Here is a 15,971-nt window from a genome sequence, read left to right on the forward strand (position 1 = left end):
GTGTGTGTGTAGAGAGAGGAATGTGTGAAAGAGACTACAAGAGCCACATGAGTGAGCTGCAGGAGCTCAGACTGAGAATGTATGTGTGTGTTTGTGTGATTTACTTTTGATAATTTACCCCAAAATTAAAATTCTGTCATCATTTCCTCACTTCCATGTCGTTCCACACCTGTTTGCATTTCTTACTACTAGACAAAAGAAGCTATTTTGAAAAATATTGTTTTGGACCCCACTGACTGTCATTGTATGGACAAAAACAGTTGGAATGTTCTTCAAAATATCTTCTGCTTTGATGTATGATGATACAACAAAAATACAGTGTGCTATTACTTTTCCAAGCAATCAGTCTTTTGATTTGACTTAAGCAACCATCTAAAACATCCTAGCAAACATCCACAACAACAGCAACAAGATAACAACCAAAATATAAAAACAAATCAATATTCACTAATATTCAAAATTTTGGGGTTGGTAAGATTTTTAAATGTTTAAAAAAAAAAAGTCTCCTTAATGCTTACCAAGGCTGCATTTATTCCATCAAAAATAATACTGTAATATTGTTAAATATTATTACAAGTTAAAATAATATTTTCAATTTTAATATATTGTAAAATATAATTTATTCCTGCGATGGCAAAGCAGTTTTTTTAACAGAAATAATTCTAATATGCTGACATAGTGCTCAAGAAACATTTATTATTATTATTATCAATATTGAAAATAGTTGTGCTGCTTCATATTTTTGTGGGAACTGTTATCAGTATTTTTTGATGAATATAAAGTTTAAAAGAACAGCATTTACAGTATAATTATTTTTTTTTTAATAGAAATCTTTATTACATTAATCTTTATCACTTTTAACCAATTTAATGCATCCTGGCTAAATAAAAGTATGCATTTCTCTAACAAAATTGTTTACTATATATATGGTACATATCAGAACCTTTTGAACATTCTTTCTGAGATATTATCTTAATGCTGTTTTGTATACTATAATTTGTTTTTTTTTCTCTACATCCGCCTCTTACAGTATTAATCAACACTTGATTAATACTTTAATCAAGTATTGTTATGTTCTTTAAAAAGGGTTATATATAAAATGCTACTCAAAAAAATGTTGCTTTATAATAATGGGTTTGTAGGTCTGAAAAGACTGACCGGTTACTGTCTTTCCCTGATCAAGCTGCCTCATGCTTTCATTTAATGCAGTTTTGATATTAAAATTCATTTTTAGGTTGGTTTGCGGTTGATGGTCAGTTCGCCTGTCAATATCGACATCTGTAATTTTATGTGTGTTTTCAATGCCTCTTTCATAAAAGGAGTCACATTGTATAGTCACAGTGTGTGTGTGTGTGTGTGTGTGTGAGTTTGTGTGTCCAGTGTCCCCTACAGCTGCAGCTTCAGCGGATTACCCATCATCCACACGGCAACATTACACAAGTCGTTCTTTGAACAAAAGTCATGGCTGCTATTAATGAGATGGTAATCCCGGGCACCGCTACCTCCCAGATCTGCTTCCACTGACAGGGGAAGAATGTCCAAACGGCCTGCTCACAACACCCAGCACAACACTGAGGCCATTGTCAGCTGTGCTGGTCTGAGCCCTGGACCCAGCTCAAGAAGTTATCCCCTTCCATCCCGATCCTGTCCCCACACCCTCGTCTCAACCCCTTCACACCCCATGAATAAAAATTAAAGCTCTAAATGGGTGGAGGGAGGAAAGGAAAGAGAGAGAGGGACCAAAGAGAGAGAAAGAGGAAAAACAAAATGTTTTGCTGGAGATTAGGGTGGGGTATCTGGGATTTTGACGTATGAGGTTCCCACACGAAGATCTGACATCTACCCATCCTATGACTTCTTGGTTTCTCGGTCTCACCATAGGGACCACACAAACTGCGAGAGGCCCAACACCCTCTAAAACTATAGAGAGAGGCAGACAAATCGAGCTAAATCAAGGCTGAGGAAACTCTCTTAACACTACACATCTTCTAATTACCAAAAGTTTACAACAATACAAAAAGACTGATACAGTTTAATCTTTCGTGGTGGAGGTCATCAAAAAGTAAATAACCGATGATATATATTCATCAGATCTTTATACTTTTCAAACAGTAAGAACAAACATTAAGTCAAGCATGCAAATGTACAGAAGTGAATACAGTGATGTGTGAAATTTGTGAAATTCATCTTAATAGATGGGGCTATACCTCAAGATGCTTACTAGCCTCTCAAATAGTTTGAATTTCTTAAAAGCAACATATTTGTTTGAACTCTCAAAGAGGAATGAGAAAATATATTATATTACAGTAAAATAGAGTAAAAACAGTAATATTGTGAAATATTATTACAATTTAAAAACAGTTTTCTATTTGAATATATTTTAAAATGTAATTTATTCCTGTGATGAATTTTCAGCATCATTACTCTAGTATTCATTGTCACATGATACTTCAGAAATCATTCTAATATGCTGATTTGCTGCTCAAGAAATATTTATTATTATTATTATTATCAGTGTTGAAAACAGTTGTGCTGCTTAATATTTTCATTTAATTAAATTTGTATTTATTTACTTATTTTATTATTTATTTATTTTTTTTGTGAAAACTGCAATATATTTTTTTCAGGATTTTTGGATCAATAGAAAGTTCAAAAGAATAGCATTTATTTTTAAAAGACTGTAACGTTACAATGTCTTTACTGTCATTTTTATATCAGTTGAATGCTGAAAAAAAAAATCATTCTGACACCAAACTTTTGAAACATTGATATATGATGTGATATGATATGATATGATATGATATGATATATGATATGACATGATATGATATATGATATATGATATATGATATGATATTTGCAGATAAGAGGTTGAGAAAGTCCAGCAGTAGTACATTTCCATTCCCTTTGTTTGTTATAGCAACACATTTAGATTTTTTTTTTCTGGTCCAAGCTTTAACAAAGACACAACTAAAATGATTCCAGAATTTCTGCTCATTTTAAACACCACTTCATCACCTGGCTCCTGCTATTCTGGCTGATAGAAACTGATAGAAACTAACCCGAGCTGGGTGGCTTTGTACAGCAAAATCTGATATATCCTGACAGATAGATCTTATAACAAATATTATATTATTTCCATGTATACAAATGCATTCATTTTTATTGTTGCTATTAAACATCCAATATAAGGTACAATAATGTGATTAAACTCAGAAGAAAGCTAGAGCGGGATGTGAGCGGTGTTAATCTGGTGAGGTCTGAATGTTGACAGCTAAAGCTCTGTTTGACTAACATGTCAAAGTTTCACCCAAACAGAGGAAATGCCACACAGGATCTACTGACACTGGGATCAGGCCGCTTTAGCATGAATGATTTAGCATTTCTCATGGGACAGAGAGAGAACGAGGGTTTGTAGCTGTCACTGGCGGGGCATGGTCGGTCTTTCTCACTGTTCTCTGCGAGTACAGAAGTTCTAAAGTTTTCTTTCTCTCTATTCAGGAGGTCCCTTGGTGCATGGGCTTTTTCCCCACTGTTAGTATTACAAAATCCCCATTCAGAATAACCCTTGTCACCTGTCAACTAAGCCAGGCTGGTTTTCTAGGTCTTTATCCCCTACACACACTGAGAGAAAATAAAATGAGCAGCTAAGCTTATACCCTGCCCCCATTTGATGTGTGCACGCACCCTAGAAATACACACACACTAAAACCGCATGTCTCAGAGCTGCTACTCTAGCAGATTAAAATTCATTACCCTGTTCCATTTAAGAAACGTTTACATTGCGTTGGTTACTGTTGGTCATTCATTAGGTGGTTAGGGGAGTTCACATGGGTCCTCCAGGGTGGTCAGATCCTAATCCTCATATACAACCATTTTTAAGCATCTTAGCACAAACACACAAATGTGAGGGGCTCATTGCAACAAATACGTACCATATATGGTTATTCTCATATTTGTCTATCTATATGTTCCCCAACAAATGCATATGTTGCATTTATTTCATCACTGGTTTACCACTGTTTTCAGCAGCATAAATTTGCGTTCAAAACAAGTTTAGATATAACAATATCTTTCAAGTTCTGTTGATTCGGCAATTGTTCGGTAATTGACGTTCAAAATTCTTTATGCCAGGACAACCATGGCTTTGAGTTTAAAAATTACTTGTTAAATTCTAGGATGGTTATTCTTGCAAATCAGCTTCAATCATATCAGTTATATATATCATAATATGTGTACAAGTGTTTGCATAAACCTAAACATTATTTTTAGGCTAACGTAGGCTATTTTTTTCTGTGGCATCCTACCAGACAAACACAATGACAAAAATACAAAAGCAAAGAAAAGAGCCACCCTGAAGCATAATGTCACTATAGACCTAATCTCTTCCCTCTTCCTGAATACAAATCACACAAACTGTTGTAGCCATATTTACCAAACACACACTAATAAAAGAATACTTTACGTTGGACACAATACAATTCCAATGCTTTTCATTTAAATGATGGCTTGTATTGTCTGCTGATCAGAAAATATTTTTAATTTTTAGTAAACTTAGTAAAAACTGGTTAATAAAACAGTACATATAAATGATTTGCAAAGGAAAAGTTGTTACTTCATGCTGGTGTTGTCTCTTATTTTTATATTTTCATATAATCATATTTTCTCTTAGATTTTCAGTATTTGGCTAGACAGTAAAAATGTTTTTAAAAAATCACTGTGATTTAACTATTTAAAAGTAAAACATATAGAAATGTAAACATGGCATGTCTGTATTCTTCATGAACTGTTATATGCAGAATTACATCAAAATGAAAAAATATGTACAGTATATACAATTTCTATTCAGTGCCTTTTAGCTGTAGACTACTTTCTCAAATGGATGGTCATGAATTGAAACATCTAAATAAATAAATGAAACTATTGTTTATGCTATTCCAAATTCCATACTATTTTTCCATCAGTTATTGAGCTCTATGGAGTCAAATGTTTTTATAAATCTCTGAAACAGATTGCAAAAGCCCATAAAAATGTAAAGAAGACTTTTTTTAAGCTTGAATGTTAACAGTGATGGAGACCTTGCCTTCTTACTAATTCCTCTAAGTCAATTACATTTGTAATATTTGTGGTACTACTATGTTCATATATTTAATTCTTGAGTATGATAGCTACATTAAATTAAGAATTAAATTCAAAGCCAAATCCAAAGCTAGTGTGCAGTGAACAGTGATACAACAAATGCTGACCTGACCGGTCAAAAGGGCCTGTACCTGGTGTCAAAAGCTGCCATGAAGATCGGGTACTGCACATTTCCGTGGCGGTCAAGAGGGAGCCTGTCCAGCAGCTGCTCAAACTGAGGGTCGGAAATCTCCAGGCCAAACCTGTGGAAAAGGTCAGGGGAAGGTCAGCACCGGATCACTGATGCCACCGCAGCCCGAGAGTCCACTCATAGGGCTGGCCAGTCCAGCAGGCTTTAAGCATACGCCACTCATTGACCCTCTCGCACACTGCAGAGTCAAGAGGTCATAAGGTCAACTGCCCTCTTCACCCGGCCATCGTACAGAGCTGGACACACACTAGCCAGTCAATCAAGGGATTAGACTTTACATACACGTATGCACACCCTCAAATATGCACTCACACAAACTACAACCATTACTCGCTCCAGAAAACATAGATAAAGACAAATGAACTTATCAAAGATTATGAATAAAAATGTGAGATTGTCCTTCAGATCTGACAGACACGGTCCGCACTGACTACAATACTACATACTCAAATAAAGAGGATTATGGTGAGGTAAATGTGTTTTAAAGGACAGAGAGAAAAGACAGGGGAGTTTCAGTCTTTAGTCATTTGAGTAAATTAGGTTCTCACTCCATTTAGGACAACATAAGGCAGGATTTTTCTGAGGGGGCACAAGTCACAGTCCTGGATTACTGTGGATTACTTTTTAACAATTTAGTAATTCAGCATATTCAGATGTCTGTTTAGTACAGTGGTTCTCACAGGGGGCCATAACCCACTAGGGGGCCTTTTCAAACTTCCAATGGGGCCACAAGATGGCTTAAAATGATTTAAAATACATACATACATAAATAAACAAACACCATACATTTATAGTATACATTTTCTAATTATGCCAAGCTGTAAAATATTTTCTCAGGCAGACATTGCTGGGAAATTTCTATTTGTGAGAGAGTGAGTAAATATATAAATACATAAAATCATGAAAAACTAGTCAAATTAATAAATGTAATCATGAACAACTAGTCATTTAAATTCACTTGCAATAAAAATCAATAAATGCTGAAGAACATTGTTCATGAAATTATGTAATTATGAAATTTAACTATTCATAATTATTTTTATTTAATCAATTTAGTATTAATTATTTAATATAATCAACATATTTAATTATATTAATATTTAAAATGTTTAATATTTAATTGTTTAATATTAAATATTAATATGTAATAATGTTGATCCTAGTTTCTGTACATAAAAACATTTGAAAATGAACAGCTGTGTTGTTACAACAGAAGTACCAGAAATATTTTGGAGGAAGATTCAAATATTGTGTCGGGAATTGGAGTCAAATAGGTTGAGAACCACTGGTCTAGTCGTATAGATTTATCAAGCAGTCCTAACATAACATAACATTTAAATCATGTTTTATCTGAACTTAATCAACATTGTGCAGCCAACATTTTCATTGTGTGAAAAAGACCAGCTCTGATATTTTGATAGTGACTCTTTGGTAACACTTTAGGGAAAACTATTCACTATTAACTAATTGCTTATCAGCAAGCATATTACTAGCATATTGGCTGTTTATTAGTACTTATAAAGCACATATTAATGCCTTATTTTGTATGACCATATTTTAGATCCCTTAACCCAACCCCATGCCTACACATAATTACTACAACAACTGCCTTACTATCTAATACTAATAAGCAGTAAGGAGTTTATTGAGGGAAAACTTAGTTAATAGTGAATATGTGTTTGCTAACCTAAAGTGTAATTGATTCTTTTTGTAATTTTGATGTGTTTTGTGTTACCAAATGAGAGTGCTGATGATGACGATTTTTAAAGCAAACATGCTGAAGGTGAGACTCGATCAGACAATGTGAATGTGTGATTTGACAAAACAATTTAGAAAAACAACTTTTTCTCACAATAATCATGCAGCTTAATTAGAGATAGAAAGAGTGTACCTGCTCTCCATAGCAGCTCTGAATTCTTCTTTACTAATAGTCCCTTTATTAAGCTTGTCAATGTTCCTATAAAAATACACACACAGAGAAATACACACATATATTGGTAAAAGTATTATAGAGCATTTTCTGAGCGCATAAGCTTTAGGTAAGACAATTGGATTTTCAAACTCATGAGAGATGCTTCGAGCTAGAGGATTTGTAGTTGAAGTGGTTTGAAAGGAAACTCATTTGAGCAGAAGGGTTTCCGTGATGAGGTTCTTAGTAACAATGCAAAGTTATAATTAAAGAGACCAAAAAACGTGTCAACCTTTGACCCAAAATTTAGTAAAACATCTTGTGTGTTAAAAGAGAGAGAAAAGATACCTGTTCTCAATTTAGAGGATGTTAATGGGGTCTTGTTCACAAGGAAAAAAAGAGAAGAAAGAGTGGAAGAAGAAAGAGAGAGGGAGAGAGAGAATGGGATTGTACTCACTGAAAGGTCTGGAGGAGAGAGAGGTACTCTGACTGAAACAGGCGAGTTAATTTGACCTCTATGGCACTTAGAGAGGAAGCACCACTGATGTTCTCATTAGAATGAAACCTGCAGGGCGAAAAAATGAAAACATGTTCTTATTGTTTTTTTTTTCTCAAGAAAACGTATAAGGTTGAAACATGCACTACAAATGATTCTGAGTCAGAGGTGATTAAGAAAATACTTACAAAAATATAAAGTTAGATTGGAGAAAAGTTCTATCATCTTTTGTCTACGGATTGCATTTGTTCTAATATTTTGTTATCTAATGCAATAAAATTCATAGATTGTAAAGTGTGGCTTATCCCAATACTTTTTGGGGCCACTGTATTTTGTCACCATGGTGAAAGGTTCTATACTTTGTAATTGTTTGCCTGCCTCATTTTATTCATTCGCCAATCCTTTAAACTGTGGACCACCCTAATCAAACCAAACACAGTCAGGCTTGGCCTAGTGTTCAGCAGCTGTTTACTGATTCCTGTGTGCTGGGTGACCCAGGGCAGGGAAGAACTATGGGCCGTAAGCTTGTTAGAAATGGAAAGAGTTTGACTACAAGGCTTAAAGATCACGTTCTGTGGATGTGTCTGTGTAATTTGGGTTCTGTGTAAGCACAGAAAAGACTCAGAGTTTCTGTTTCCACATTGCACTGTTACTGATGACAGAACAGAATAATATTAAATGTTGGGGTAGTGAGATAAAAGTTTTGTTTGGTTGTTGACGTGAATTTCTGATAAATATTCTGATATTAACCAAAATAAATTTCGGTTATAATTCCATTATGTATGTGTGATGTACATTCAGTGATATGTCATATCCCAATTAATTCAAAATCCAAATAAGACAACTGGCATATGCCTGTATTAATACACTTAAATATGAAATATTCATTTATATCGATGCACCTATGTGATTTAATCAATCTAGTTTAAAACATGCACATAATTTATTGGAAATGTTGGAGATGTGCTCTCTTTCCATTGATTATGCATACTTTTTGAAATTCTGGATAATAACTCAATATACTCTAAAAATACAAAATGAATTCTCAATTATTTATGTTCTTAAAAACAAAGCACAAGGGTATGATGAATTATGAAAATATACAAATATAGGCCATGAGACTGCTATAAATGTTTTTAAAACCTTAGTAAGAAAAAGAGTTCCCTCTTTGCTGCAAAAAAAATTTTAAATGACAAATTGCAGAATGGCAGGTGTTGGGAACCTGGAGGGATCAAAGCTCCATATGAATAAGTATTATCAGGATATTGCTATGATGTGAATCTGACCGGTGTTTTGGATTGGAGATTATCTTGTGAGTGATGCCATCTGAACTTCTGTCCTGGAAGGTGCGCAGGAAGTTCAAGTACTGTACACAACCCTTTTTCAGCTTCAGACCACACTGAGACAGAAACAGAGCCAGGTGCTCTCTCTTCAGATGCAGGTCAAACTTCCTCAACACCTGCAGAAAGTCTGCAGCCCTCACCTACAAAACAAAACACACAATATTTACATGAATCAATATGACTGACATTTCTGTACCAGTCTGTTTGTGAAGTCATTTGCCGTTTGCTACCTTTCCACTGTTCTCAGGATCCAGTTTATCAAACTCTGCTTTCATCCTCTGAGCTCCTTCCCTGAATCTCTCCTTCAGCCAAGTCTCTATGGCGATATATGTGTGGCGCTCCTCTTCTGCTTTAGAGAGTGTCCTACCAGGAGCTGCAGGGAAGAGGACGGCATGACAGGATATTATGTATTAGATGACCATTTCAACTCTGTAATGACAGGTCTCTGATTAATCAAATTTTCTGATGAGTTCATATTAAACAACCAAGCAAAAGCTAAATCCATGAAGAAGGACTCTGAAGAAACAGGACCACAGCACCCTCTATAGTTCGCCTGTCCAAAGCTCCCTCTGCTTCTGAGACAATCAATACTATTTGTGACCCTGGACCACAAAACCAGTCTTAAGTCGCTTGGGTATATTTGTAGCAATAGCCAAAATTACATTGTATTGGTCAAAATTATTGATTTTTCTTTTATGCCAAAAATAATTCGGCATTAAGTAAAGATCATGTTCCATAAAGATATTTTGTAAATTTCCTACCGTAAATATATCAAAACTTAATTTTTGATTAGTGACATGCATTGCTAAGAACTTCATTTGGACAACTTTAAAGGCGATTTTCTAAAAATTTTGATTTTTTTTTTGCACCCTCAGATTCCAGATTTTCAAATAGTTGTATCTCGGCCAAATATTGTCCTATCCTAACAAACATCAATGGAAAGATTATTTATTCAGCTTTCAGATGGTGTATAAATCTCAATTAAAAAAAATTGACCCTTATGACTGGTTTTGTGGTCCAGGGTCATATTTATCTATACTTATTTCAATTAATAATTTTCGTAAAAAAATGTGATTGGACACAAACTGTTTTAGTGCAGAGTTTATTGTTGTAAATTGACTCCTCTTGATAAATTTGATTATTGATTATTTTGTAAATTGACAGCTGAGGAGACGATAAATCCAATAAATAAATAAATAAAACTATTATGCTCGTGATACTGGTATTCTACAAATGTTATTATTATTTGCTAACATGTAACTTTACCTTTTGTGTCCTCAGGTTTTGGGGTAATGCAAGTGTGATAGTTTTTCTCATTGTTTGGTTCAATCCTTCTGCTCAATCCCAATTTCTTTAGAAAAATTGTCTGTTTAACTGCTCCAAGTCCATCCACATCTAACCTGTTTCAAACAGATAGGCATTTTAATAGTTTTTTTTTTAAATAGACAATTATAATCTAAAAACGAATATAGTGATTTGATGGTATAAATCATATATAAATGCATAAATAAATAAAATTCAAACCTTTTCCATAATTTTTCAAAATCATTATCTTTCAGGTGAAGTTTGAGTTTGTTGAGAATATTTCTGAACTCTGGGGCAGAAATCCAACTTTCAGTAAGACTGTCTGACTTGCGCAAAACCTCTATACTCTCCAGAAACCTACAGTAGAAGAAATGGCAAACAGCTCATCAGAAGCTCATTTTTTCATGTTTATACAGTACCGTTCAAAAGTTTGGGGTCGGTTTGATTTTTTTTTAAACCATTTTTGAAAGCCCCTTAAGGCTACATTTGTTTGATCAAAAATACAGTAATACAGTAATACTGATAAATATATTTATATATTTTATATATCAATATTGGTTTAATATATTTTAAAATGCAATTTATTCTGTGATTCAGAAATCACTCTTATATGCTGATTTGGTGCACATGAAACATTTCTTATTATCAGTGTTGTGCTGCTTAATATTTTGTGGAAAAAATTTTTTTTCATGCTTATTTGAGGAATAGAAAGTTCAAAAGGGCACCATTTATTTGAAATGTAAACCTTTTGTAAGATTACAAATGTCTTTACTGTCACTTTTCATCATTTTAATGCACCCTTGCAGAATTAATTTCTAAATAAAAAAATAAATAAAAATCCTCCTGAGCCCAAATTTTAGAATGGTAGTCTTGTGACAGTGGTATCATTAAATATTCAAAATATTGACACGCTGAAAATCAATTTAATTTATGTAATATGGCTTAATTCAAAATATTAAACATTTAAAATCATGATAGCAGTAAGCACATAGTTTATTATACTTTTCTCATTTGGTTTCTTTTTCTACGCTTTGTAAGTTACCAAAATAAAGATATTTTTCATTAATTTTTGTCTGAGTGTGTGGGGGTGTGAGAGAGACCCTCTAGGAACATTGCAGAGATTGTTTAAAATTCCTGTTTTTGTTTCTCCTCTTTTTGTCAGTCTCTCACACGCATAGACACACTGTCAATCATACATATGATTCTCTTTATTACGTCCCTCTATCTCTTTCACTTATCCTTTCTTATTCTCTTCAACCCTTATGGACCCATAAATCTGCCTTTTTGTGCCATATTTCTCTTCTTTTCCTGTTGCTCTTTCATCTTTATCCCTCTCTTGCTGTCTTTTTATTCAGTCTTTTTTTCTTTCTCTCATCCTATCTTTCCCATCTCTCACTTGGACTCTCATAGTCATTGTGTCTGTAAGAAAGAGAGGAAAAAAATGTGTGAGATTAGTCACAGAGATTTCATTTTTTAGCTCGGCTGGAGTGTGTCTTGGTCTGACCAGGTCTTACGCAATCAGTATGACACACACACACACCAACCGAACTTTCACACTATCGCACACTCCCTCTACAACCTCATTGTATTATACTGATGCTTCAAACAGTTAGGTACAATAGTTGCAGTAGTACAGAGATGGAGAAATGGAGGGGGCAGCAGAGCGGTAAGCTGCTTTGCTGATCATCCTTTTGCTTTCTGTCCACCCTGAGCATCTGAGCTGCTGTCTCACTCCCTGCTGCTGAACTTTGAGCGTGAGCAATTCACATTCTGTTTCTGAACTGTTATCTCTTTGTAGAGAACTGTTTGTGTGATAATTGTGTTTTTTTTTTAACAATTTAGACTCAATAATCATCATATGACCCTAAAATGTATTTCTGTCATGACAACTCTCGGAGGGATTGGCATGGTAATGTACATGACAATGTTAATGTATTTGGTCTTGGCGGAATAGATCTGCTACGCTGTTGCTGGGGGGGGTCTTAAAGGGAATTCAGTTAGAGGGAATTCAAACGTTGTCTTGGACAAAGTTCCGCTAATGAAAATAGTTCTTGAATGAATCAGTTTTTGAACAAATCGTTTGAGTCAATGATTCAAAGAGTCACTCACTTGATGCCACTTACGGTAAATTTATGTAATTTACAGAATGACAGCCTTGACAAGAGTGATACCAGCGATTAAATGAAATGGACTGTCAAATTTGAGGACGGGAACAAAGATCTCACCTGCTGCATGCAGGTCCTCTCAGCAGGGCCATTGTCTGAGGAATCGTAAGAAGACCCACGTGGTTACTTTTATTGGAGTCTGGGTCTTTCAGGGCACCATAAAACTCCTCAAAACTGATAAGCACTCGGTCAGAGAGGTGCAGACTGCACAGAAAGAGCAAGACAGGATATTTTTTATAAGGATCTTGAAACACTAATAATTAGACAGTTTTTTTAAATGACAACAACATAATTTTATGTTTTGAGAATTGTTAGAGCATTGTCATTATTTACCGAAATAGAAGTTTTTTCAGCTGTTTAGCTGTGACAGGCCTCCTCAGGAAATTTGTAAGGATCTCAAGTAATGCAGATCTAGGAAAACAATAAACTTAAGAAAATGGAAGCATTTCCAATATTTACATCTGTGTGTGCCTGTTTTCACCTGTTGACCAGAGGTTTGCCATCAGGGTGGTTGTTTTTGAACAGGATTTTGAGTGCCAGAGCTCCTGTATTTTGAATGCGCTCTTTTAGCTCATCTTCCACCTTTAAAAGAAAGAGTGAAATCTGTATATTGTTTTAGGTGGTTTCTGTATTCTTTTTTAATAATTAATTTACAAAAACACAAAATTATGAAGTCAAAACTCAATATTCTACATCACTGTTTTTTCCAGAAACACACATTTTCACTTGTAACTCTAACACACTGCTGCACAAACCAAAATAGGCATATTTTTTTTGGCTGCAAGACATTATTTCATAAGTAATTGAGTTTAAAGCAAAATGCACAAACATGTGTTTTACTTTGTTCTGATGTAGTTTGATATTTACTTTTCCTTTCTTGAAATTACACACATTACTGCAAATGTAATTATGTGAATTAATAAACTTATTTTAAACGAATGTTTCATTTTTTTTTTTTTTTTTTTTAAATGGTGAATTTTTTTTTTTTTTTTAAGAAATATAAATAATGCTTTTGTTACTTCTTGCTGCTATGTTGTAGACCAAATTTTACTTTTCCTTTCTGGAGATCATTCACATTTCTGCAAATTTGACGTAAATAAATGAACTGAGCAATCATAAACTGATCGCAGAAGATCTCTTCTCAGTGTAAAATCTGAGAGAACATGTCTTCATATAACATTAATGTGAACCTATGGGTAGCATGTAAATTCGTTTGCAGTAACTGAAAGATTTTAAAGTACTGAATGTATTAAATATAATGAGTGACAGCATTTCAAGCTTCTTTTGTGAGCGGGATGGGATGGAGGGGTTGTGTGTTTATCCATACACCCACTCTGACTCTTATGACGGGTGTGTGTGTGTGTGTGTACCCCCACTGTGTGACTAAGGCAGCTCTCGTGACCAGGCGGAGTCGAGGGGGCCTGTCTGCTGGGTTCAGTCGGTCAGACAGACAGGACCCCAGGGATAAGACTGGCAGGGTTAATCACACACAACACCCCCTCTACAAGACAGACACCTGCAGATTTGCAGCACTTTCTCTCTCACACACCCATTTGCACATATACTCCCTCCTTCTCCTTCTCCTTCTCTTTATCGCTCTTTGCTAATATCTCTCCTGGGTAAACTCTGTTACACATTGGTGTTAACCACTGAGCTGCAGCTGAGATTTTATCAGTTCTTGTGTTTTATTCTTGAGCAGTCACTCTCGTTCTCAATGGGATAATGCCATGCTTTGATGTCAAAAGGAGGAACACAGGCCAGCAACTTTGTCATTGAGAGGAGAGCACATGGGGATACTTGAAAACATGCCTGTATTAATGCACTGCACTCAGAATTATACTCTGTGGGAATCACATTGTGCACCTATGCAAACACAATGTGTGCACAATAATAAAAAAAGTATTATTTTTATTGCATTAAATAAAATATTAAACCAGGTGGCGTCTGGAACAAATTATGCTGGACTTTTTCTCAGCACTAATATCGCTTATTATTAATTATTAAGCTCAAATATGAATAATGGTCCTTATTATTATTATCAGAGTTGAAAACAGTTTTTGCTGCTTAATATTTTTGTGGAAACCATGATAAAGAAGAGCATTCAGTCAACCGAAATAACAGCATTTATTTGAAATTATTTTTATAGAATTATTATAGAATTATAATTATTACAGAATTATTTTCTAAAATAAAGTTAATTGTTGATTGAAATTATTCTTGAACAGCAAACCAGAAATAGAATGATTTCTGAAGGATCATGTGACACTGAAGACTGGAGTAATGATGCTGAAAATTCAGCTTTGCATACATTACATTCTAAAATATATTAAAATAGAAAATGGTCCTTTTAAATTAATACAAATTTCACAATGTTGTTTTTACAGCATCTTTGATCAAATAAATGCAATCTTAATTATTGTTAATAAGCAGTACATCTATTTTCTATTTTATAACATAAAATCTAACTAATTATTCTGATATTTTATTATCCAATCTAATGATATTCATCTACTAAGTGTTCAAATACTGATTCAGAAATACTTTTTTTTTTTTGGGCTACTGTATGTAATAGTAAGCTGCAGTGTGTTTTTAGTGCAGTAATCATATCATTCGTGAGGTAATGTGTGTACTACCTGATCAGTTTGATCCGTCATCCATGGCCCAGTGCTGGAGTATGTTGTATGAGAGACTCTACTTATGGAGCGATTCTCTGATGCTGCCTTGTGACCTATATCAAACACACAAACCAGAAAAATTACAGTATTTAATAGGCTACATCCATTAGGTTATTTACTTGAATGAGGGACCAAGGTAAACAGCAAAAAATCCAAACTTGGTCATTTTCATGAAAATATTACAATGCAAAAATTATGTAAATCATAAACCTATACATGTTCCTGCAGTATGCTGCTCCTTTAAATGCATTATAAGTATTTATACAATAAGTATATGAGACTGAGCAAGAAGACACACTCTGGTTTTACTGACCACTAGACAATTCATTCCCTTGATGAGACAGCGCCCTCGGGTGGACTAACACGTGAAAGACTGAATAATCATAGAACTTACTAATAATGTTGGTTTAAAGGTCATGAAACCCTAAAACACATTTTTTTGAGATGTTAGCAGATATGTACAGGTTGCACATCAATGAAAACAACAAATCTAAAAAAAAATTAAAAAAAATCGAATTAATTTCATTACTTTTCGCTCCGTTATAGGCTCGTTTGTACTGAGAAAAATAGATGTAGAAGCAATTTTCATCCAAAAAAATGCTAGTAAATTTCACAAATAATGAATAATGACAAAAAACCGGCAAGCAACACATTGAAAAAACGTGAAATATTGAAGTAGAAAGACTGAAATAGTATTTTCTTGTAAAACAGCTAGGCTCCAATAATCATTTTATTTCCGTATATATATA

At 34.3% G+C, this 15,971-nt stretch overlaps 1 protein-coding gene across 1 annotated transcript in view; it reads right to left on the reverse strand.

Moving 5' to 3' along the window:
* LOC107702337 (EF-hand calcium-binding domain-containing protein 6-like) overlaps positions 1-15,971 on the reverse strand; it is a 28,459-nt gene that overhangs the window by 11,385 nt on the left and 1,103 nt on the right. Inside the window, exons 2-12 of the mRNA XM_016504622.1 lie at positions 15,181-15,275; positions 13,029-13,129; positions 12,881-12,958; positions 12,608-12,751; positions 10,602-10,739; positions 10,344-10,477; positions 9,308-9,450; positions 9,021-9,217; positions 7,696-7,803; positions 7,221-7,286; positions 5,271-5,381 (exon numbers count right to left, since the gene is read on the reverse strand). Coding sequence (XP_016360108.1) covers positions 5,271-5,381; positions 7,221-7,286; positions 7,696-7,803; positions 9,021-9,217; positions 9,308-9,450; positions 10,344-10,477; positions 10,602-10,739; positions 12,608-12,751; positions 12,881-12,958; positions 13,029-13,129; positions 15,181-15,275 — 1,315 coding nt within the window. The remainder of the gene's footprint in view (positions 1-5,270; positions 5,382-7,220; positions 7,287-7,695; positions 7,804-9,020; positions 9,218-9,307; positions 9,451-10,343; positions 10,478-10,601; positions 10,740-12,607; positions 12,752-12,880; positions 12,959-13,028; positions 13,130-15,180; positions 15,276-15,971) is intronic.

The sequence above is a fragment of the Sinocyclocheilus anshuiensis genome, unplaced genomic scaffold, assembly GCF_001515605.1.
Source record: "Sinocyclocheilus anshuiensis isolate Anshui unplaced genomic scaffold, SAMN03320099.WGS_v1.1 scaffold86, whole genome shotgun sequence".
Taxonomy (NCBI): domain Eukaryota; kingdom Metazoa; phylum Chordata; class Actinopteri; order Cypriniformes; family Cyprinidae; genus Sinocyclocheilus; species Sinocyclocheilus anshuiensis.